At 41.2% G+C, this 24,131-nt stretch overlaps 2 protein-coding genes across 6 annotated transcripts in view; one reads left to right on the top strand and one right to left on the bottom strand.

Moving 5' to 3' along the window:
- Positions 1-988: 988 nt before the first annotated feature.
- On the bottom strand, positions 989-13,134 carry TEX36 (testis expressed 36). The gene is made up of 4 exons (XM_081912869.1): positions 12,981-13,134; positions 10,587-10,718; positions 3,191-3,268; positions 989-1,485 (listed from the first exon to the last, which is right to left on the bottom strand). The coding sequence occupies exons 1-4, from the start codon at positions 13,029-13,031 to the stop codon at positions 1,150-1,152; spliced, it is 597 nt and encodes a 198-aa protein (XP_081768995.1). The 5' UTR covers positions 13,032-13,134; the 3' UTR covers positions 989-1,149.
- A 1,265-nt stretch (positions 13,135-14,399) lies between these two features.
- EDRF1 (erythroid differentiation regulatory factor 1) overlaps positions 14,400-24,131 on the top strand; it is a 36,301-nt gene continuing 26,569 nt past the window's right edge. The window contains exons 1-6 of one of the 5 annotated variants that reach the window (XR_014168635.1): positions 14,400-14,678; positions 16,653-16,861; positions 17,505-17,571; positions 20,238-20,363; positions 20,803-20,927; positions 22,517-22,673. Coding sequence is in view for 4 of the 5 variants with exons in the window: in XM_081912629.1 (XP_081768755.1) it covers positions 14,565-14,678; positions 16,653-16,861; positions 17,505-17,571; positions 20,238-20,363; positions 20,803-20,927; positions 22,517-22,673 (798 nt within the window). In the remaining variant the exon portion in view is untranslated. The remainder of the gene's footprint in view (positions 14,679-16,652; positions 16,862-17,504; positions 17,572-20,237; positions 20,364-20,802; positions 20,928-22,516; positions 22,674-24,131) is intronic. The other 4 variants (XM_081912629.1, XM_081912626.1, XM_081912627.1 and 1 more) reach the window with 4 other exon arrangements.

The raw sequence follows: 24,131 nt of genomic DNA on the forward strand, positions 1-24,131 counted from the left end.
AAAAAGTAAGGGCAAAATGTATCAACTGGCATTTAGATTATAAAGAGAGATGCATGTGATGCCAACATAATGGAATCCTCATGCTTGTGTACCTGCTTGCTATTTTGACATTTTATGGCTTCTGTTTCATGCCATGGTAGGGTTTTTGGCTAAAGGTGTGAAATCCTTAACCTTATATGTATCAGAAAATTGTTGTCCTTTGAGTGTGACCAGGATGCTTGCATGCACAGCAATGATTTTCATATAGTAATATACAACCCACAAATCATTTATGGAACCTTGAGGGTGAGTAACACCCAGTAGGTGTTGGCAGCTATGCTGCAGAACCAGCTAATGTGAAACTGCCAGGCCAATATTTTCAAAAAATAAATGACACCATGGAGATGTGGTACATATATTATAAACTGTTACAGTGCCATGATATTTTGCAGTATGGCATCCATGTAGAGAGAGCTCTTGTGTTCCAGAATAAATAATATTGCCACAAAATAAGTGGCACCAGGCCAATCTTAGGATGAGTTGTCATCCTGAATAGAGAAAAATATACATTTCATTCATAGGTCTCCTCAGTTAAAACATCTGAAAACTCCCAACTACGCAAAGTATCCTTTACAACTTCGCAAGTAAGCAAATGGGGAAGGAGTATAGCAAGAATTACACTGATATGCCTCCCACTTTCCACAAAGCTCTAAACAGCTTTAAAGATGATTGATCAGATGCTATCTTTACCGACACATCTCATCCTGGCAGGGACATGACAGAGGCATGGGCAACATCCCATGTATTCACACAGGTTGTTAAACCGATTGCCAGATGGAGGTAGAGATAGCTCAAGCCTCCAGAGACACGGTGAAAAATCTTGATGTTTTAGAGCGAAAACTAAAGTTATTTTATATTCAAGGCAAACATAAAATGTGTTTCCCTTTTCCAAATACACTGATCCTTTTTTAAAAAAAACAACACCCAGCTGTATAAATGCACCCACTCATCCAATTCCTGTTGCTTTAATGCCACTTAGCTTCTTAAAATAATTTCAGATCCGGGGGGGGGGGGGGGAGTAGAATGATAAAGGTGGTGTTTGCTAATCTTTAAAAGCCTATTGTAAATCCACACTGGAATGTGGTTTAGTAGCGTCTTCACATGGAAAATTTATTCTGTTGAATGTTCAGCAGGTAAAAGTTGCTGAGGCTCAGAGAGAGAGCTTCTCTCAGGCCTGACAGGAGCTGAAATAGTAGGATTGGCATGGCCTTTTGAAAACCACAGATAATCGTTTGGAGCTGAAGAATTTAAAGCAAAGGACCTATCTGCATGGCTTTTGGGAAATCGCCCCAGAATGGACCGCTTGGTATTTGGATACTCGACAAATGAAGTCTGATAAATGGTATGCTTGTCAGTACTGCTTGGAATGGGTTCATGGGCCAAAAAAAGGTAGCTTTCTGAATGGTGTTGGCATGTCTCGCGTTGAAATTTCCTTAGTCCTAGTCCCTAAAAGAGATGAAAGAAAACACATATACTTCAGGTTTTTCTCACTGTTTAAGGTAGCTAACAATATACCCTAATTACAGAACCATCACAGAATGTTTTATTAGCATATTTGGGAGCGCATCTTGATAATTGCAGATAAACAATTAATTTCTAAAGATATCATTCTCATCTGATATACAGGAGAAGCAAATACACGTCAACAAACTTGAAGCACAGTTGTGTACATCACTGAATCACACATCAGGGAACCAAGGCCAATTTAATTTTCCATAGTGAAAAAAGATGTAGAGTTGCCTCACTCAGTGTGAAGTAGACACAAGTATACACTGTGGGTGGAATTCAACTAATTTCTATGCAGAGTAAACCTACTGAAATGAATAGACCAAACTTAGTCATACTCATTAATTTTGATGAGTTTACTCTAAGTAGGCTAGCATTGAACTCCACCCTACATTTTAATGCTGACCTGCTTCTACAGCAATGTGTGAGGTAGCCCTTACTGACACCATTGAGTCTGACATTTTGATCAAGGTTAGGCTGGGCAGCTATATAATTCATAAAAGCAAGCATTTATTTCCATTCTTCTGATTAAGGACACTTATTGTGCACTTCTAAGAGCTATGTTAAGGGCAAGCAATCTGTCTTAAATGTTGCAAGAAGACAAGATATAAACATAAATAAACAAGCAAACCCGTTAAAATTTATCACACTTTAGCATTGCATCAGACTGCTCTCTGGAGGAAGTGATGGGACCAATAAACTGAAGCTGAATACCCAAAAGACAGATGTCTTTTGGATAGGTTATCCTTAAAGCCAGGAATTTGGTAGATGGCCTATTATGGCGAGAGCTGCATTCCTTCTGATGGAACTTGTGCACAATATGTGGGTGTTCTTGGTCTCATCTTTGTTAGTGGAAGCTAGTGTATGGCTGATCTACTCTCTATGGCCACTCCTGGACAGATAGCTCAGCCACAGTGACCTGGTAACTTCCAGAATACTTAATGTGCTCTACCTGGAGCTGTCTGTGAAAATGATTTGTGAACTGTAGCTGGTACAGAATCCTGTGACAATAGTATTGACTCGCTTGTCTAGTTGTACTCTTATAAAACCCATTTTGAAGAACCTACATTGGATGCCTGTCTTATACTGAGCCAAAGTTTTGAAGCCACTTAATAACGCTCCAAATTACTTAGGACCTAGGTTCATCTCCCTGTAAATTGCACCTGGCCATTAAGATTTGCTGGGGGTGCCTACTTGTCAGACCATCTTTGAGTGAAGGTCATACCTCTACAACTAATGAAAAGGCCTTCCCAGTGGTACCTACCAAACTATGTAATGTCCTATATCTGGAAAGCTAGATGGTGCTACTACTGGTTGTAGGTACCAGCTAAAAACTTTTTAGCCCAGCTTCTAATTAAGTAAGATCTTGATGCATTAGACAAATTATTTTTCTAGTAAGGAGCAGCAGAGTTTATTCTGATTGATTTTATGTTGCTTTAATCGTTTTGTTTACATTGCTATGTCTTACCTATGTATTTTTATCTGTTTGTCATCAGTTCTGCCTTTCACTCTTTTTTACATCAATTCTACTATCATTTGAAAGTGGGATACTACAAAAGGGAGAATGAATTTGGTCGCTTGGAAAAGAGACAGCAACTCTTAAAAGAAAGAGCCCCTTGCCCCAAGCAAAAAACACAATACTTACAGAATCCAAGTACTCTCCGACATTCAATAAACAATGTCTATTATCATGGATTGAAAATGGAAATGTGTTTACTGGTTTCTAAAAATAGAAACAAGAAAAATATAATAATTGTTATGCATGTGCAGTATTGCTGTAGCTTTCATATTCAACAAAACCCAATATTACATTCATGTAAACATGCCTATATATGTAATGTGTTTCTTTGTTGGTAGTTTGTTAGTAAAGAATACAGATTGATTACATTATACACTAAATTTATAAGAGAATTTAATCTCTCCTAGTCATCTACACACTTACATAAGTACCCAAACTTTTGAATTAGATCTGTTTTATTTATAGAGGCACAAATTTTTAGACAAATACCAAGATTTCTTTTAGTGCTGAGTCTACAGCTAATGAAAGCTGGACTTCAAAAGGAAACTCGTAATTGAATCAACTTGAGATTTATGAGCTCAGTGCCACCCACTGAGAAGATGCTATATATTATATGCTATATATTATATCAAATTACCGACTATATATTGAAAATGGCTAAGTCTCAAATATAGCAAGCACAAGTACACATGTTAAATTTTATTACAGTTAGTTTCCAAGTTCTGGCATCTCATATTAAGCGACAGCCAGGAAAGCTAGTCTCTAAAGATTTTCTGTGATCTAGTGAAGTGAAAGCCAACTGCCTCCTGCAGACTCAACAAAATGCAAATAAAGAACAAAACAGTTTTAAGAGTCTTAATTCGGAACTACAGAGTTAGAGGGAACCAACTAGCCAAGTAGTGCAGCACCCTGCTACAAAATCCTTAATTTGGGGGATGAAAAGAACAAACGAGACAATTTATCCAGCTCACAGCCCCTCCCATAATTTATCATGAGATGAAAGACCACAGCTAGTTTGCACTTTTATGTTTCAAAATAACTTTTAAAATTGCTGTTTCTAGCTATTTGCTATTTCTTGCTAGCAGGACCCCCCCAAAAGTAAGTTTCGCCTTCTAATAAAAAATTAAAAATCATTGCAATGTATTTCCAAAACCCACTTATTCTCATTCCATTTCTTTCCCACTGAGATTGGCTGGACTGTGGGCTTGCTGTTGTAGTATATATGTATCTTGTAGTATGTGTATGTAGTCCTCTCCCTTGCAAAATGTACACTTCCATCACACAGACATTGGTACAGAGTTGGTGCATTGATGCCTCTGTGGAATCACTGATAGTGCTGTGTGAGACTTGGTTTTTCCTAGGAGGCTTGTTGCCTATGTGCTCCCCATGTTCTATGGTCCTGTTCTATAGAACTGACTGCTATGATTAGGTTAGAACTCTCTCCTTCCCTCTGTGGTCCTGGATTTTTACCTGGCAAAAGGGATGTAGCAAATTAAGCTAGTGCTATCAGTGTTTGGAAAGCTACAGGATTCAAACTGTAGTCTGCAGGAAATATTGTAGCATAAGAAAACAATTACTGCTCTTCTATCCATTGCAATCCATGGACTTTCAGTATAGGCATGGGAGCAAGGCAGCGAGCAAGCAAGATGACTGACAACTAGATTACTGACCAGCAGGGAAGTTCTCCAGTGCTACTGGAAAGATTAATACATAAGAGAGCCAAGTGTTGAACAGCAGCCTGTCTAGATGATTGATAAGGAACAAACCCTTACAGTTGTTCCACAAACAGCTTGCAGGCAACAACTGAGGGTTTTTGTTGTAAGCAGCATTCGAAACTCCCATTGTTCTAGGCACATTTTGCAACTGGGAATTGAATTAGCGTGAGCAATTTGTGAGCTCTGGGTGCAGTACTGCACCTAAGATTTCAGATTACTGCTGGCGCTGGGGGCGTTGGAGAAGAAATTCCTGCCAGCTCGACTTCCAAGATCACTGCAGCGTCAGGCAAGCTGATAGGTTCTGCCTCTCAGCTGGCCTTACAGAAAGGCAGCATTTTGTGGGACCTTCATAAGAATATTAAGGGGGCGCGCAAGGGAAGCATGACTATGTTTTTTGCTGTGTTCAGATGAGGACTAGAGCATGTGAAAAATGAACATAAGATTTTTGGCTGCAGTTCATTCACTTTCAGCTTTGTATTCTTGTTATAAAAAAGTGCACCTAGACATTCCGTTGTGGTGCCCACAACCTAAGTTTAAGGTGCCATTCTAATCATATCTTAACAATGAATTCCTGCACTGTTTAGCTTGAGCTTTCACCTTTATTCATTCCCATTTCTGTTCTTGAGATCCCAGAAAAGACTGTGAAGGGTCCAGAGCCAGGTGGTAAATTTAATTGGGATGCATCAGGTCCCCTGATTCTGCAGGTTTCCTGAACAAGTGTTTTCCTTCAGTGAAGTGTTGGGTTTCCTACAGGAGGCCCTGACCCCTCTGGTATGTGCTGCATCTGATGAGGTTTCACTTGATTGTGGCACTGGAGGTACACTGATCTTGACATATGGAAGCTGAACTGGGCATTGCATTGTCAGCTCTTCCTGGATGATTCATGTATGGGATTTTGTTTTTACATGTGAAGGTGTGTGGACCATTACCATGCAGTGACTTGTGCCTTCTGGGCCCATCTAATGTGGCTATGGTTGGTGCACAATAGTAACATTTCTGGGGAGGCCTGTGGCAATGGCTTCTGGTGCTGCCATGTTATCTCTTGCTTATTCAGAAATAGTTTTGCTTTTTACTTTACTGCTGGGAGGGCAACAAAACTGCAAAGGCAGATGTTGGCTTTGCTGTAGGGTCAGTCTGCTAATAACAATTCTTAAAATTTTCTAAGAAGTCAATAGCATTCCAACATTATATTTTGATTGTTTCAACTGCAAAAAATGTTTGCTTATAATTGCAAATATTGCGCACACGAAAAATTTATTTATCTGAATATTGCCGGCTTCACCTATTTCAGCCTGCCAGATTGATAGAATTCCAGAAATAAAGAGTTTCTGTTCTCTAACATGCATTGGAAAGCAAAGATCAGATAACACATTTAACTGAGAAACCTTTCTTTCAGGCCCCACCTAACACTTCTCAGCATATTCTCTATTTTAGACCATGAGTCTGGTTTTACAATTTTCAAAGAAGGATCTAGGTAAACTGAAAAAAATGAGAAGATCTGCTCTGCCAGCCTAGATATCTACCCTAATACCACTGTAATCGATGACCAGAATTAACTGATAGAAGATGTCAAAAATTTCAGAGATCCTTTTTTTTTTTTTAGATCCACCGAGTGCAGTTATATTCACGAACATTTCTAGGCCCTCTAACATATAACTAAAGGACTTATTTAAAATGTACTATGGGAAATACCAGGATTCAAAGAGCTACTTTAGGCATCCCCAAGGACTTGGGTACACCCTGGGGAATTTTTGACTTTTGCTTTTTCTTTGAACAGATCCCCATGTCATATCACAAACGGCTTTTGAAAGTCCCCTCAGTTTTAAAAACTGCTTGCTATGCAGGCTGTTTTATTATGTTTTTTGGGAAATACAAGAATAAATGCCCCTTGGGTACATGGAACTAGTTCCACCTTTGGACCCCAGTTTATGTATGTAGTAAGTGAATTCACTCAGTCTTAATGATTAAATAATTCTGCTATACTTGAAACCATTTGCAAGACTGCAACAAAAGTAAGAACAATGTGATACAACTAAGGAAATGCTGTAGTGCTCCCTCTAAGCAAGTTAATTAATCTCACAGCTAGAGTGGTGCCTCACAGGGAGAGATTAGACAGTCAGCTGTTGCCCACAGTTAGCTTCCAGTTTCTTTTAAACTGGAGAAAAGCCTTCTCCAGCAGTTATTCAAAAATTGTTCAAGTAAAGTCAAGTCTCTCACACTGTGTTTTTGTGACATCATATACCACCTAATGGCAATCTGCTCATTCTGACATGTCTATTCTATTTTAGTTCATCATAAAAGGATCATACATACTTCTCAGAATATTCCTAAACAGTGGAAAAAAACAAACAACAGAAATAGATAGATGTCACACTAATTAAAGCCAGATCAGAACATAATAGACCAATGGCTTAATAGCCTCTTTTAATCAGTGGCCAAAATGACAGATGGTTTAGAAATATAAATCCCCCTCCACCCTCAGACACAGCTCTTTAGCCTTTTGCTCTATTCCTGTTTCTAAAACATGGTTGCTGTTACAGTGAGCTCAGCAAACACCAGACTAAGAAAGAATCCAATTAAACTTAACATGTAGTAGGTTGGAAACAAAAAAACAAAAAACAGTTTTTTATTCTCAAAGAGAACTATCCTGTGAAAGGTTGCATTACTTGGGTTTGATGTTCAGCAAGAGCATATTCCATTCAAGTTTTACTTCAGCTGAACAAATTCCCTTCAAGTTGCTAATTTTTCCCTTTTGAAGGATACCACTGTTGATTACAAAGTGTGTAGCTGCTTGAACTGTAGGAAATAAAACCAAAACCTCTGGGGTGTACCCTCATAGCTTCACTAAATCACTCTACTGGGAAGGAAACAGTGATATTTAACCCCATCCTTAAAATACGTTTGAAAAACACAGAAGGCATGCCTCCTAAATTAATATTACATATAGAAATAATGAGACTCATTTCTTATGCATGTTCTTGTGCATTCAGAAAAGAGTTAGTCAGCTTAATAAAACAGAATCGTACAGCCATGTATTCTTATGCTTAAAAACTTGGACTGCTGAAAGTTAGTTGTGAAATCCATCTATTTCCCTTCCTCTACATTATACAATCTACAACAAGAATGAACAGACAGAGGGAAATTGGTCACATAACTGAAGAACCATCTTTTCCCACATGAACCCATGTGGTTCTGCTTTGGGTCCTGAGCAGAGGGATTGCTAGTCATGAGCACACCCTACTCTAGCTCCTCTTGGCTTAGCCTAGTTGGCCGGGGCATAGAATGGTTGTGAGGGAAGTTGTAAACATGGTAGCCATTGTAGCTGTAGCGCCCAAACAGCCTTCCATAGTCTTCAGACCCATGAAGAGAGAAGCCCCTTTGCTCTTTCAGGCTTTGGTGATGGGACTGGAAAGCTCTCTGTACACTCTATCAAGGGACTCTGCCTCATACTCCTTGGCTTTCCCCTCAATCTCACCGAATTCTGAATTTCTTCAGATTCAAACCCTTCTGCAAAATCTTGATATACCTAATGTTCTCAGAGGTGGGTATCTGTATCTATAATCCAAACTGTCTTAAATACACCAATCTCTCTCTCTCTCTGTGCATTTCAAACATGGCAGGTAGTGACGGAAGACAGGCATCTTTGTTTTCTTTTAAGCCCCAGGTGAAAACCCAGGACTTGCTGGGGACTTTTAAGCCTCTTTGCCTGCAATATTTTCCAGGAAGAAATGCTCTATTGAATTGAATATATATTGCAATAAATGGGACTTACTTCAGTGTCTAAGATTGTGTTATATGTTTATGCTGGTATTTTATTATTCTCTGCCTCAACTTCTAATCTGTAGATGTTTTATTGCATGTTATTCTATTGCTTTCATTGTTTTATTCTGTAAGGCACTGTGAGAATTTAAGCAGAAGATCAGTTAATAAATAGTATACATGCATGCATATATACATTCAGAATGCAAGGCAATCTGTGCAGCTCATATTTAAGGAAGCCCATATTTATGTGCTTTTTCCTTCATCAAATGACATTATTTCCTGGTCCATTTGTTTGCAATTATAGGTGGTTGCTTTTTTAAAAAAAGTAAATTAATAATATTTGAAAAATAGTTTATCCTGTCTGCCATCTGTGTCTTGCAATTTGCTTCAATTATTCAAATAATCTGCAAATGTTTTTAATTATATGCAGTTAAATAAGAAAGATACCCTTTAACTGTCTAATTCTTGATATTTGTTCAGTAATCTGAACAATTTTTATATCCCTGTAAAGCATACAAAATGGATATACTGGAAAGCAATCATAGGTCAAGAGGTTCATTGGTTTTTGTACAGTATGACTATTATTGTGTTGTTGTTTTTAATTATTCCAGATCTACAAACAAAGCTGTTTTATCAATAGTTCTTTCTCTCTATTTTTCTTTTCTGTTCTGTTGGAAGAAGTGATACATCTCTCCATTTAGTTTTTATTAATTCATTAACAACAACAACAAAATGAGGATGACATGGGGACGACAGGTGTACAGCACCACAAAAAGGCACCTGCATCCAGCATTTAATGCACCTTATAATATACACCTTGAGAGAAGAACATGCATTGAGATAGATACTTTATGGAGCTCTCGGGATTTAGCTCTACTAACAGCATCAGGGTTGCCTTTCTCTGGAGGTCTATATGGAACGGTGGATTTGACTGTCTATTTGCATGTTTAATCTGTGCCTCTACCTACTTTTAACCTCTATATTTGTACATAAACTCAAATATTACAAAACTCCATAAGCCTCCAGTTATCTCCTTTCAAAGGAAACAGAACCCACATAAGCACTGTGCCCTAGAACTTCCACTGCTCAGGAAAGTTGAGGTGGACATAACATCATGGTCATGAAAATCATATCAGTGATTGCCCAGTTCAGATGCTATTTTTATTCACATGAACCTATGCCTGAGAAAATACAGACCAGTTCCCATGACAAAAAATATTGCCTGTACCATCTCTAAAATATTCATATATTTAAGCAAGATGTTTTAATTTATAACCTAATAGATGATTTTATTAATATATATTTGTTCTTTAGATCCAGGCTGTCATGCCAGTATGATACATTAGAAGCTAGATTCTGATGGGTTTATATAATGTACTGAATAAGGGCTACTTAGAGCAGGGATGGAAGACCTGTGGCCCTCTAGCGCAGGCATAGGCAAACTCAGCCCTCCAGATGTTTTGGCACTACAACTCCCATCATCCCTGACCACTGGTCCTCTTGGCTAGGGATGATGGGAGTTGTAGTCCCAAAACATCTGGAGGGCCAAGTTTGCATATGCCTGCTCTAGCTGTTGTTAGACTCCCAACTCCCATCAGCCCCAAGCAGATGGCCAAAGGTCAGGGATGTTGAAAAATTTAGTCCAACAATATCTAGAGGGTCACAGGTTCCTCATCCTTAAATCTTAAGGACATAAAAAACAAAATTAAGATGACCCTATATGAAATAAAAGTCATTTTATTACATTTTACTATCAACATGTATAATACTATAGCATATAAACTGGACAAAACTACATTTGTGCAGTCAAAAGTGAAATTGTAAGTTAAAACTTCTGTAATACTTTACAGTGTACAATTAATAACATTCAACATATGCCCAGAATATTACAAGATTAATAATATAATATGAGTAGAAAGTTACGTTTACAGTTTTTAAAACTGAAGCTAATTTAGTTTTTTACCTAATAAATAATCAGCCTAGCAAGTAGTCACAAACATTCATACATCAAATTGACACTCATGAATGCGAGAATGTTTACTGACCTTTTCCCGAACTTTGTACATCTGTGGCAATCTATTGTTGATTTGATTAGTAGCTTCTAAATTTAGTATCTGTTTTTGCATAGAGGCTGTAAGAGATTCAGGAAATATTTGCAGCTTTCCAGACTGTGCAAACTGTGAAACATAAAAAAGAAACAAAAACATAAAGAAAACATAAAAACATAACAAAATATAAAAAGAAGCAAGATTGTATTATTTGTATTGCAGCAACACCTAGAGGCTTCATTAAGAAGCAAGAATCCCACTCTACTTTCACTTAACAAACCAAATATCAAATGCAAAATAAAATATAATTCCTGTTTTCAAAGCTTGGGTAGGTAATTTAAATATATGGATGAAAGCAGTAGAACACACATAAATTTCATAATAAATGGCAAGCCTATTCAATTGGCAGGGCTGCAGTTCTGGTCCACTCTAGTGGAAGAGTGACCTGAAGTAGGAAGAGGGTTTTCAATGTTATTGCAGTGTTCAACATGTTTCAGGAGAGATCCAGACAGTGATGTCATAAACCTGCTCTGCATATTATTAACTGCTTCAGGATGAACTGAAGAATCGATACTAGAGCTGTGAACACTTCCTTGTACTGTCACTTCAGTTTAGAACTTCAAAATATTTTCCCAAAGGGTAGCCATGTTAATAACTTGCAGCAACAACAAAAATCAAAGACTCTTATGGCACCTTAAAGACTAACAAATTTATTATGGCAGAAGTTGTCATGGACACTTCAGATGCTGTTATGCTTCTGTCCATTATATGACTGCCAGCAGTGACAAAGGTAATGAGGTGTTTTCTCGGCAAATGGGGGGAAAAAGAGCAGCATACTAACTGGGCAGTAAAATTTTGGAGAAGACAAATATTTAGACACGTAAACCTGGGTGTTAGCAGGGGAAGAGAAAAAATAGAAATGCACCCAAAAAGGGGGGGGTTGCTTTGTGTGTGTAGTTGTTATTAGGGGAAAGGGTGCAGCTTTGATAAGATTATTGTAGAAAATACAGCTGTAGAAACCAGTCTAAGAAATCCTTGACTTTCATGATGACAACAAATCCAAAGCAACCACCAACACTTGATTTCTTACAGGATTTGTCCACACTTCCATTTATCCTGTAAAGGTAGAGGGACCCATGACCATTAGGTCCAGTCATGGCCGACTCTAGGGTTGCGGCGCTCATCTCGCTTTATTGGCCGAGGGAGCTGGCGTACAGCTTCCGGGTCATGTGGCCAGCATGACTTAGCCGCTTCTGGCGAACCAGAGCAGCACACGGAAATGCTGTTTACCTTCCTGCCAGAGTGGTACCTATTTATCTACTTGCATTGGCGTGCTTTCGAACTGCTAGGTTGGCAGGACCAGGGACCAAGCAACGGGAGCTCACCCCATCGTGGGGATTCGAACCCCCAACCGTCTGATCGGCAAGTCCTAGGCTCTGTGGTTTAACCCACAACGCCACCCATGCCCCTTTTGTTATTGTTATTACCTGTTATTATTATTGTTATTACCTGTCCCTTATTTAAAGGAATGGTTCCTTATATTGGTGAAGGTAAGGCTGGACTTTGGGGCCCTAAAGTCTAGGGCCTCACAGCCCAGAGGGCTCTGAATGACATTCCAGAAAATGGCAGAGTGATGAAGATAATGGCAAACGGGCCCCACATCAACCCCTGGATGAGCATGTGGGTATCAGGGCACAGCAAAGCCAATACTCATAGCTGCAGGTGGCACCCCATCCAGTCAGAGGTAGCCAGTTATATACATGGTTACATATTCTCATTTCATTACTTTTACTTTAACATTATAGTATCCCTTTCTGCAACAAAAGGATGCTTGTTTCCAATGAAGTGTGTTTAGCATCAGAGCAAATTGAATTTATATACTGCCCTATACCCAGAAGTCTCAGGGCTGTTCAAAGAACTGTCAGCCAAGGTGGTGCTACAATTTTAAGCGAGTTCAAAATGCAAAACTGCACAAATTCATAGTATCATTGGGGTTTTTTTAGATCAGGGCCTGCACATGAATTTTGCTCTAACTTAACAGGAATGTAGAAGTCCGTGGATTGGCGTATTTGTTTGAAAATAAATGTGTGCTTAAATTTCACACCTTTAAGTAATATACATAGCCTTATAAAACCACCACACACACTCCGCCCCCCAAGACCGTTATAGGTGAAGGTCTAAGTACTTAGCTGCACTACTCCATCCTTGTTTCCTAGTGGAATTTAGCACTAAGACGAAATAAGCAACAGGCTGCAACCTGAGACGTTGGGCTATGCCTTTCTCTCCCTTCCCTTCACACACAAACACCCGCCGCCGACCGGTGAAGAGAAAGGAGGCAGCCAACGCCAGCAGAGCTGCTCAGAGGCTCCTTCTCTAAGGGCTTCGCCTTACCCAGGCGCCATCCCGCGCGGTGCTGGGGTTGGCCCGCCTCCCCTTGGGCATGGCCTCCCCACGACCCAGCGCGCCCCGAGTCCTGCTGTAGTCTGGCGGGGTTCAGCTCCGCGAGGGAGCGGGAAGGGAGAGCGGCCCCTCCAGGAGGCTGAGGCGGCTCTCGTTGCCATGGTCACTACTGTCTAGCTCACGTCTTCTGCGCCGGGGACTCCCTCCATCACCCACCGACCCTACACGCGGCCGGGTGGAGAAGCGCCCTCCGTAGCTCGCCCAGCAATGAATGAAAAAGGCGGAGAAAACCCTCATTATTTCAAGAAAGTCCAGCGCCTCTTTTCTCTATTAGTTTCCCGGCTTTTAAGAGGCAGCACTGACTTCGACTAGGCATACGGGAAGTTGAAACTCGCGGCAGCAGATTTGTAATTTATTGCCACACCGACGCGGGTGGATTTAGAAGCGGAGGGGTGGGTGAGAGCCCGGGGGAAGGGTCTCCTTCATTCATCTTAATAGGGAGCGGGCGAACCTCGCATTCAATGCATTTTAGCCACATCTTTAAGCATCTCTTTACACAGCTGAATGCAAAGAACCACGAGGGCTAACCGCACGCATATGAATTGCAGTTTGTTGACAGATGGACTGGGGCGCAGACCCAACTGCTGTGAAAGTTTCCACGCATGCAACCCTGCTTTGCATGCAAAATATCCATGTTTAGAGCTCACTGAAACCACAGAGAAGTGCAGCTAGCCCAGCCCTTTACTCAGAAGCATAACGATTGGACCCTCACTTCATTTGTAAGGGAAGGACCTGTGCTAGAGCGCTCGGTGACTGTAACCCCTGGAGAGGGTGTGCGGACAGTACAAAGCTGGGTAGTCGGCATTCTGATACTTCTAACTAGCCACTGTTTGGCGTGGCCTTGGATATTACATGTTTGGGGGTGAGTGGTTGAGAATCCACCATGCACTGTCTCAGCACAAGGCGGCACTTCTTTCATTCGCCCCATTTCACAGAAGATCCCCCCACACAAGAAATGATATAGAGAGCCAGCATTAATTATTTCCACTTAAAATTTGAACACACACAAGCTCTGTGGGCAGAAGGCACAGGTGGAATCAACCTCACTGCTGCTCAGCCCATAGCGGCCTTTACAGTTTCCCCTCCAAATCTACATTTCCCAGGATTCATAGGAGTGTCTTGGGTTTGAGTTCTGGAAAAAAAACTACTAAGAAGCAACCACTGTCAATTGGCGAGGCTCCAATTTTGAGCCTACTACAATTGAGCTTTTGGCTCCGCCTCCACGTTTTAACCAATCCTCTGCGTCCGAACCAGACTGAGAGTTGAACCGCTCCCTAAGAGATCTCGCGAGAGTTCTCCTGTCTTTCACGCGAGCCTGCCCTCTGTTGTTTAGTGAGTAGCCTAGCGAGGAAACGAAGTTAGCGCAGCGACGGAAGGGAGGGGGCGGAGCCTAGGTGTGCGTGGTAGCGTCGAGCTCTTTCCGGTTTTCTTCCTAGGTCGCCGGAATCTCCTCTCAGGGAAGCCAGTGAACTTCCGGTTGTCACCGCGGTCGCCGCTGCCGGAGGAGCGAAGCGAATGGGGGACCCCCGGGGAGCAGGGGCCGAGTCGGGCCTAGCGGGGAAAAGCGACCCGGGGGCACCCGCGCCTGGCCCGGCGTCGCTGAAGGGGGAGCGAGAAGAGCCGAATCAGGTACCCTCACTCCGCGTAGGCGGCTGTTGACCTTTACGCGCGCGCGCTCCCGCACAGCGCACCCTCCCTGGCCTCGGTGCTTTCGGTGTCTCCCCGCCATAGTCACTTACCCACGTTGCCAAATTCACGTGGAACCCTCGTGTCGGAGCCTCCCCCTCCCCCCGTCGCTGTCTTAAAGGAAAGGAGAGGGGGCAATGCTTGAATTTCTCCTCACACGCTTCGAGTTCAAGGTTGGGACCCTCCTGGGAGAGAGAGAGAGTTGAAGTCAGAGTTCACTTTCAGCTCTGCCTCCAAATAAGCGAAGTGACGAATTTCTAATGTCGTCTCTCCCTGCCACCCCTGTCATGGTTCCCCCTGTACCGTTTTTGTGTTCAATTCTGGCAGCTGGTAAGTGGGTAAGAGTAGGAAGGGGGATGCTGTGAAAGGACCGATACCGAAAGGTCAAAAGAATACACAGCGATTGTGTAACAAAACTGTTTCTTTTAAAGATGGAGCTGTTTTTATTCTGTAGCCCCGTGAGTGTACTAAATGGCATTCCTGAAATGGCTTTAGTTACGTCTTGGTGGTTGTCCCTGCTTTGCTCATTGTAATCTTGCATTGTGGTTAGTAGACACACGACACAGTGGCCATAGCACTATGTCATAGCTGTCAACCTTCCCTTTTTTTGTGGGAAATTCCCTTATTCCAGCGCCGTTTCCCGCTGCTTCCCATTGCTATCCCGGATTGTTAGATATCCCGTAGACTGTCCCCAGGACAGGTGAGGCTGCTGATCCCTTATTTTCAAATCTGAAAGTTGACAGCAATGCACTATGTGGGGCACCTCATGTTGGGGAGCCCTAGACGGTTTTGCCATGTTTGCCCTCTCCCCACCCCTGAAAGGTCTTACTTCCTTAGGGAAGTTTGGTGCCATACAGGCCCATAGCAGCTGGAGGTGCAGGGCAGCCTTGCCAAGGGGTTAGGCTCATGGGCTAGCTTCTTTATTGAAGGTTGTGACTCGCATCACTTAGCTGAACAATACGATTGGAATACCTACGTAACATCTCTTCACCACTGTACATTGGTGAATGCATGAAATATTTCTGAGGTTGCACAAATAACAACCTCTCTCTTCATTACTGGTTTGATGAGGACTTTTCTACTTTTGTGGGGGATCTTTTTATGAAAGAAGGAAGCACTGTGAAATGGAGACACTAAATTATTATGTGTTGGGGTGTCATTGCCTTAGTTCAGCACTCACCAGACAAGGGAGGGTTTTTTTTGGAATTTTTTTATTTTCAATGCAGAATCATAACAAGGGATTTAAAGGCATTCCTACAGGGGATGAGTTTTCTCTGAACCTTGGAGTAAGAGTGATTTGTGTGGGTTTGTCATAGATTTAGAATGGCTGCAGTGGGTCACTCTTGTTCCACCCACATACTATAAATTATTGCTTCTTTATGTGCAGAGTACACAAGAAAGGAGATTATAAGAAAATTTGGTGTGCACCATTTCTCAAATGTAGTTGTAGGAAAACATGATACATTCATACAAAGCTGCCTCTAAACCATGGGTAGGCAAACTAAGGCCTGGGGGCAAGATCACCCAATCACCTTCTAAATCTGGCCCATGGACGGTCCTGGAATCAGCGTGTTTTTACATGAGTAGAATGTGTGCTTTTATTTAAAATGCATCTCTAGGTTATTTGTGGGGCATAGGAATATGTTCATTCCCTACCCCCAAATATAGGCCTGCCCCCCCCACAAGGTCTGAGGGACATTGGACCAGCCCCCTGCTGAAAAAGTTTGCTGACCCCTGATCTAAACTTTAAAAAACAAGCCATTATAAATATAGTTGGCAGATTGTCTGGGCAGAGTTTGGGCGTGCAGGACTTTTTATTGAATGGAAAAATATAATACGAGCAAGATGTTATAATACCTGTAATTGTACTCTGATCTCCTTATTCTAACGAAACTATTTATTGTTTGTGCAAACTAGGGTTCTGTGCTGTTTCTTGGGGGCAATGAAGTGAAGAGCAGTGCTGTGGTAAAGTATTCATCTGCTCCACCACAAGCAGCATTTGCCCGCCTTCAAGAGAAGACTGATCTGAAACTTCCACCAGCGAATTGGTTACGTGAAAGTGCCAAACTGGGACCAGCAGGGGCAACTATTCTTGGTAATAGCAAGAAAGGCAAGCCATTTTCAAGGTAAATATTGGAAATATTATTTATCCCCACTCAACCTATAGAAAAGTTGCCCGAGTTTGATTAAAAGCAAATAATGAAATACTACTTAAAGAAATGTGACAAGTTAGTCAGAGTACTTAACTGTTTAAAAAATGATAACATACATACTTTCATAAAATCAAAAGGTTACAAAAATATCAAACATTTTAATTTTCTTTCTTTTCCGTTTTTTAAAAAAGAAGCTAGTTAGGTCGTATTTGTGTACCCTATTTCCTATCAACTATATGGCAAGGGGAGCTTTTCTTTTCATTTACAAAAGAGTCTGTGAATACAGCAGATGCTTTTGCTTACAGAATTATGGAGAAGCTATTTTTACTGCTTCCTGTAGCATCACACATTGTTCCAGAAAGTCCTCAGGTCCTCTGACCCAAGTGATTTTGGCAAAAATATCATTTTACCCTTGAGTTGAGTTCCACTCAAGGATATCTGGATCCAACACTAAGAGAGAGAAAAATCTTGCTATGTAATAGATTTGTAATGATGATTTGACATGTACCTATAAATATATTTATTTATACAGTACTTTAATACAATTCTGCTTCAGTAGTATGCAATTCTAGTTACTTTTAATGTTACACTTTACATTTTTTATTTTTAAAAATAGCTTTGGCATGGCGTACGATTTTATTGACTCAATTGGAAATGATGTGGATGTTGTATCTGATTCTGAGGTATGTATACATTGCAAATAAAGACTTACTCAAAGTTGTTATTAATGAAATTAAGTTTTTTAAAGTTCTTACCCTTGGAAAAGAGAGCCCTTTGATGAATAGCCATAATGAACTGGGTTGTGATTTTGATAATTATATGCTTTACTTTTATTCAACAATTTTACCTGCATTAATGTATCATGTATCAGCAAGCTCACAATGTGTTGACAGCATGAAAGGTGTAGTTCTGTCAGTATTGATATTTTATATTGCTTTTTAGAAGAATGGTGGTGCCATCTATTATACAATGGGTTGGATACAAAAGTGCCATTCTGTTCATTCAAGGGGCTTGCATCAAGCAGAGCTTCTGTAAATAGAAGTGTACGTGTTGGTGATGTTTGTGATTCCTCCTTCTGTCTGCATTTTCCCGTATCACTTTCAACACTTCTGGTATGTGCATATGGACAGGGAGCTACAAAGCAGAGCAGCCGAAATTCTGATCCACTTCGAAGTATAAATTAAGAATAAACTTTTTCACAATTAAATTTTTTATAAACTGCTGAAGAGCAGGGATGGGCATCATATAGTAATAATTGTTTTAAGCAGTTTGTGTCATCATTTCTGAAATTAGAACTCTCCCTCATGGAGCTGTCACAGGCTCCTTGAATTTTCTCACTTATTTACACATTATAATGGTACCGTTAGTAGCTAAAATATTAATTAAATCCTACTTTTAGTATTATTGGCTCTTGTAAAGGTACCACTGAAAGATCAAATAAGAGTTGAAAGTATCCAGTTGCTGTTGTGCAAGTTCAGATATCTATATCAGTGTTTCCCAACCGGTGTTCCGCGGCACACGAGTGTGCCGTGAGACGTTGCCTCGTGTGCCGCGAGATGCCTGGAGGGAGGCGGGCGAGTCGGGCGGCGAGAGGCGGGGCGGCGGCGGCGAGGAGAGGCCGCGCCTCCTGCTGCTGCCTGGCGCTCCTCCTCGCAGCCGGCAGCGCTGCCTGGGCGCCTCCGCGCGACTCTGCCTCGCTGGGTTTGGTCTCCCAGCAGAGACGGGTCACACGCGCCCCTCCCTCCCTCCCTCAGCCTGCGCGGAGGGAGAGCCAGAGAGAGGCATCGCTCCTGCGCGGCGGGAGAGGGAGCAGCCGGAGCGATGCCCCAAACGAACGCATGGGACCGGAGGGGAAATCCTCTCCGAGGCGGATTGAGCGCAGCTGAGAGAAGCCTTTCGAGGAGCTGCCGTGTCCCCTGGAAACCCCCTTCCCAGCTCTGCCTCAGCCGCCGCCGCCTCAGTTGCCGCCGTCCCTCAGTCCCTCGCTCTGCTGCCTCCTCCCACCCCCAAAGCTTGGAGGTTCCCCAGCAAGGGGGAGGGAAAAAACTTTCACTTTTGTGCGTCCCTCCCGGCGTGACGCTGCGCGCTGACGTCACGGGGCGGGGCTTTAATGGTGGTGTGCCGCGAGATTTTTTTTCAGTAAACAGGTGTGCCGTTGCCCAAAAACGTTTGGGAAACACTGATCTATATTACACAAGTAAGAGAGGCTGTAACTTTACTTTGAGTATCCATGACTGCTGCTTCACATAAGAAATTCCCTTTTATCAGGTGACGATTAGAAGATTACAAACAGGAGGATTAGAAACTCTCCTTTCCCCACCCATCAAAAGTTGATGCATCACTTTTTCAATTCTGACATTACCTCACCCCAAGCCATGATTTGACCTTTCTCATATTCAGACAAGCTATGTTTCATGGCTGCATTTTTGCTTCATTTTTAATTTGATCAGTCTCTAGGTACAGCAAGGACACATAACTGTCATCTGTCAACTCAGACATCCTGTCAAACCATAGTTAATTGGAGTATATTTGGATAGGGCGGGTGGGACAGAGCAAAGTAAGTTCTGGTGCATGAGCAGAAGCCCACTGATCGGACATTGAAGGTCTTCTACTGTCTGATTCTGGTTTGCCAATTGATTGCTATATTGCCAGTTTGATTGACATATAGCAGAGCAGCCCAACTTTTCATACCATGAGGGCCACAAGAGTACTTTGACATAGAACCCGCAGGCCACACACTACCTTGTTGTGCATGGAAGAGCGTGTTGCAAGGACAGATTTGGCACCCTACCCCCCAGGCTGTGTGTGTGTGTGTGTGTGTGTGTGTGTGTGTGAGAGAGAGAGAGAGAGAGAGAGAGAGAGAGAGAGAGAGAGAGAGAGAGAGAGAGAGAAATGTTGCTGAGGGCTGCCAAGATAACCTTGAGGGCTGCCAAAAAGGCACGTGGCCCTTCAGCCACACATTGAACCATCCTGAGATACAGTGGTACCTTGGTTCTCGAACTTAATCCACTCTGGGAGTCCGTTCAACTCCCGAAACCATTCAAAAACCAAGGCATGGCTTCCGATTGGCTGCAGTAGCTTCCTGTACTCAAGCGGAAGCTGCGTCGGAAGTTCAGCTTCACAAAAAATGTTTGCAAAACCGAAACCTCCGGATTTGCGACGTTCGGGAGCCAATTTGTTTGGGAGCCAAGCCGTTCGAGTACCAAGGTACCACTGTGTATGATTCGATAATTGTGGTCTAAAGGTGATGCTTTTATTAAATGTATTATTGTCCATTTTGACCCATGTAGAAAATATACTTAAATGTTTGAAAATGAACAGAAAAGTTTGTCTATCTTTTACTCTGCAGAATATTAAAAAGCTTCTTAAGATACCATACAGCAAATCTCATGTCAGTATGGCAGTACACCGGATTGGGAGAACTCTCTTACTAGATGATCTAGATATTCAAGAGCTCTTTATGAGATCATCACAGGTGATAAAATTTGTCATAGTTATTTCTTTAGCCATATAGTGTTTCTATTTCTTGTTTAATGTTGCCTTTTCCCTCAAGGACATTATAGGAATTATGAATGTGTAGCTATCTGCTTAGCAATACAATAGCTATGCTAGAGAGGTTGATACATCTTGGATTATGACCCAGAAAATGTCCACCAGTGCTTGATCTTCATAGAGCCACTTTGTTTTACATTTAGTACTGTTTCTTAAAATGGAATGCAAGTATCATGTTCTTTGAAATATACACTAAAACAATTATTTAAGAACTTAGATGTTGAAGCTGTAAAAATGTAACTCTTTAAAATAGATATGAAATGCTTTATTTTAGACAATATCCTATTCATTGAATATCTTTAGTCGGGTAACTAAAACACTTCACAATATTAATTAAATGCTTTTTTATTTATATTACTTAGACTGGAGATTGGACATGGTTAAAGGAATTCTACCAGAGATTAATAGATCAGAAGTGGCAACGAAAGAAGAAGAGCAAAGAACACTGGTACCAGAAAGCTATACTTTCCAAATTTTTATACTACAGGTATCTTTTGTAATTTCCCCCCATAAACTCTGTTCTGTTTTATCAAAATTAATTTATCTGCTTTGTGTTTTTCCTGGTATGTGTCTACGCCTGAAGTAAAAACAAGTTTTTCAAAACTTGTGCCACAAGTCTTTTTGTTACAGAAGACTAATATGGCTGGCCCTTTGGAATTTAGCAAGTAGTTCATTGTTCTTGAACATTAGCTGAAATGCAGACAAAAGCAAGTGCAAAGTGATCTTCTTGACTCATTCCTCGCGGTTTGCCACTAGAGAGCATTCCCCATCTTGGGGGGGGGCTTCATTTTTGTCTTTCACAATGTATATTTTATTGTTGTAGGCTGCTGTGGATTTCTTTGGGGGGGGGAGCAGAATATAAACTTTTAAAAGCATATTGGAGAAGTGCAAGAGCCTGCTGCAAAAGGGAGAGCTTAAAACGCCCATGAGTGTGCAGATTTTTTGAAACTGCGTGGTAAAAAATGGGGGGCTTTAAAATGTGGGGTTTTGAACATGATTTATTTTTAATTCCATTTTTTTCCTAAGGGACAACTATAAGAGCTAAGGGAATTAAATGATCTTGAGTTAGGGCTGAGCAGTGAGATGGCTAAGTTTGCTGCTGATGCCACATTATTCAGGATGGTAAAGACCAAAAGGGGATTGTAAGGAGCTCCAAAGGATATCAATAGGCATCAAGAGGAAAATGTGTTCATTGTCAGTGAGTGTAAAGTGATATATATTTGGGTAACCTCCGCCCCCAATTCACATATATCCTGAAGGGGTCTGAGCTAGCAGTGGTTGTGGTACAAAGCTCAGTAAAAAGATTGAACCATGTGTGACAGCTATGAAAATAGCAAAGCCCATACTGTTGTTGGTGGTTAATTTATATACTGATTAATTTACATGCAGTTTACAGAATAAAATAAATTATAAAAAAAGATATGCACATAATTTAAACACAAGATAAAACAATTTTATCACAACATTAAAATGAACGTCACAAGTAAAATGTGCAGAAAAACAGCACAGCAATTAAATCTGTTAAAACAGCAATTAAAAAAAGGAGGGTCAGGTCAGGAAATTTTGAGGATAAATAAGGAAAGGTTGTAGGAAACAGATCAGATGTTTAGTGTTGGCCATTATTTTAATAACAAATAAAAGAAATCAAATAAGGAACTCTCAATATTTGACATCTCTTAGCTTTTTTCAGAATTGTTTGCACTGAAAAAATATACTACTATATTTGGGCTTACCTGTATCATGAATCATTGCATCATGCTGCTGTGATCTTCATCTGTACTATACTACAGTTGTTTTCTTTTATTTTCTTTTTTGTAAAATTTAAATTTAAGAAAATACTACATAGGGGCGAAAACAAATGCTGTACTGACAGACACATTGGGTGGCCAAAAGCCCCAATGTTGCTATTCTTCTTCTGGAAATCAAAATAGATGATAGCAAATAATAAGATGCGAAAAGAGTCCCAGATGTGTTTGATTTTGATATCATATTAATAGTAACAATAAACAAATACTCAATGTTAAATGGTATGGGTTGAGAAGTTTCTGACTAAAATTATAATGTCTGTTTTGTTAGCATCAATGGTGATGGAGCTGCTCAGCCTGTTCCTCCTGAAGAGCAACATCAGGAAGAAACAACTGAAGATCAAACTGCCGAAGCAGGACGGGTTTCTTGGCCAGCCCCTTTTGAAATGCCTTCCTCACTTTCTGAAGATGCAAGTGCTTCTAATCAGGTTAATTTGGCAGGTGCCTTCCTTAGAAAAGCAGTCTTGATGCTTCATAGGCATGCTTGTAAAGATGGTGGCAATATACTAAAAGGAAGAGTAAACAATTATTTTGCAGTGCCCAGTCCAAACACTGTAAAATAGTTTCCCATGAAATCTTAGTTTACTTTACATAAACAGTTACTATTCAGTAGGGGTCAGGTGGTACGAAACTGAGAGCGAATATTTAGAGTGCAATCTTGCATATACAGTTCACTAGGGCTCAGCATTGCTGTGCACCTATGGAGAGGCTTTATTGTGAGCCTGTGACTCTACTGTCTTAGCTGCCACTGCTGCCTGTTCCTGCCTTTGTGGTAATTGTGTTTGGGCCTAACTTCTGTCCTCTGCTCCCATCAATGTGTGTATTGCCCATGGTGGTTACAGTGGCTCCTCCAGTTCTTCCCTCTGCACATCTTCCTGAGCAGTAGAGGGTAAGCAGTAGTAGCTGCTGCTGCTGCCACCGTTAGTTCATCTGCCACTGAATGAGTCGTGGTGGCTGTTAGAAGCAAAAGCAGCTATCACTTGAGAGGGAGCATGGATGCCTGCTGCTAGTCACTATTGCTGGTTACCTGTTTGCCAAAGTAAGCTAGTGATTTCCTACTGTCTTCCTCTGTTGATGGTAATGGTTGCTCCTTGCAGGAGACATTTTCACGGTCCACTTTGGTGACTGTTTGGCGGCAAGCAACAGTTGCAGCTGCCTGCCTCTGTCCATGGGGAGAGGGAACACAACAAACCCTGATGCTAGTCCTGAATGCACACATAGTTGTGGGAAAGTCCTGTTGAGGTCACTGTGACGTACTTCTCAGTTAGCATGCTTTGGATTGCACTGCTTATGGTTTGGTTCGAATGCGTTTCAGCACAGATGACAAAGCTTGTTGATCAGTTTTCTCACATAGAAAAAAAGTTGTGAGAGAAGATTTGAGAAAGATGGACTCTGCTTTCTGTTGTGGTGCAGTTGGAGTTTATGTTTGTTGCTTTTTTGTTTGTTTGTTTGGCAGAACTGGCTCAAACTAGATTTTGAGTAATACTTTTACCAGAGCTATATGAGGGTTTTATACAACTTTTTCCTTTTCCGGAAGCAAATGTAATTTGCAGGCACAGGAACTTCTTCAGAATGGATTAAGCTTGCCAAACTGCAGGTCTGGGAGCTTCTGTGGGAGAGATAAAAGAAATTCCTCCATAACTCTTATTAGGGAAATGCCTTTATCAGGCCCACTAAAGGTGTAAGATCCATATTAGTTTCATGTTTTTTTTTGGGGGGGGGAGCAGTTGTTTGTTTGTTTGTTTGTTTGTTTCTTATCATTTAAAGATAAGAAACAAACAAACAAACAACTGCTCTCTTGAAAGCTGACTGAGTGTTGTGTGTACTCTTTAGAAAACTTTGAATCTTCAAACTAGCCAGAAGTCTTTCCAGTACTTGTTTGTGTT

This window comes from Podarcis melisellensis (assembly GCF_964234715.1).
Source record: "Podarcis melisellensis genome assembly, chromosome: 5".
Classification (NCBI taxonomy): domain Eukaryota; kingdom Metazoa; phylum Chordata; class Lepidosauria; order Squamata; family Lacertidae; genus Podarcis; species Podarcis melisellensis.

Bases quoted from the DNA above. Each gene is read 5' to 3' on its own strand.
- TEX36 (XM_081912869.1), bottom strand. From the start codon at position 13,031: ATGCCCAAGGGGAGGCGGGCCAACCCCAGCACCGCGCGGGATGGCGCC. The intron at 10,719-12,980 runs GTAAGGCGAAGC...TATGTTTCACAG, and splicing joins CCGCGCGGGATGGCGCCTGG to TTTGCACAGTCTGGAAAGCT. The intron at 3,269-10,586 runs GTCAGTAAACAT...TTCTATTTTTAG, and splicing joins TGTACAAAGTTCGGGAAAAG to AAACCAGTAAACACATTTCC.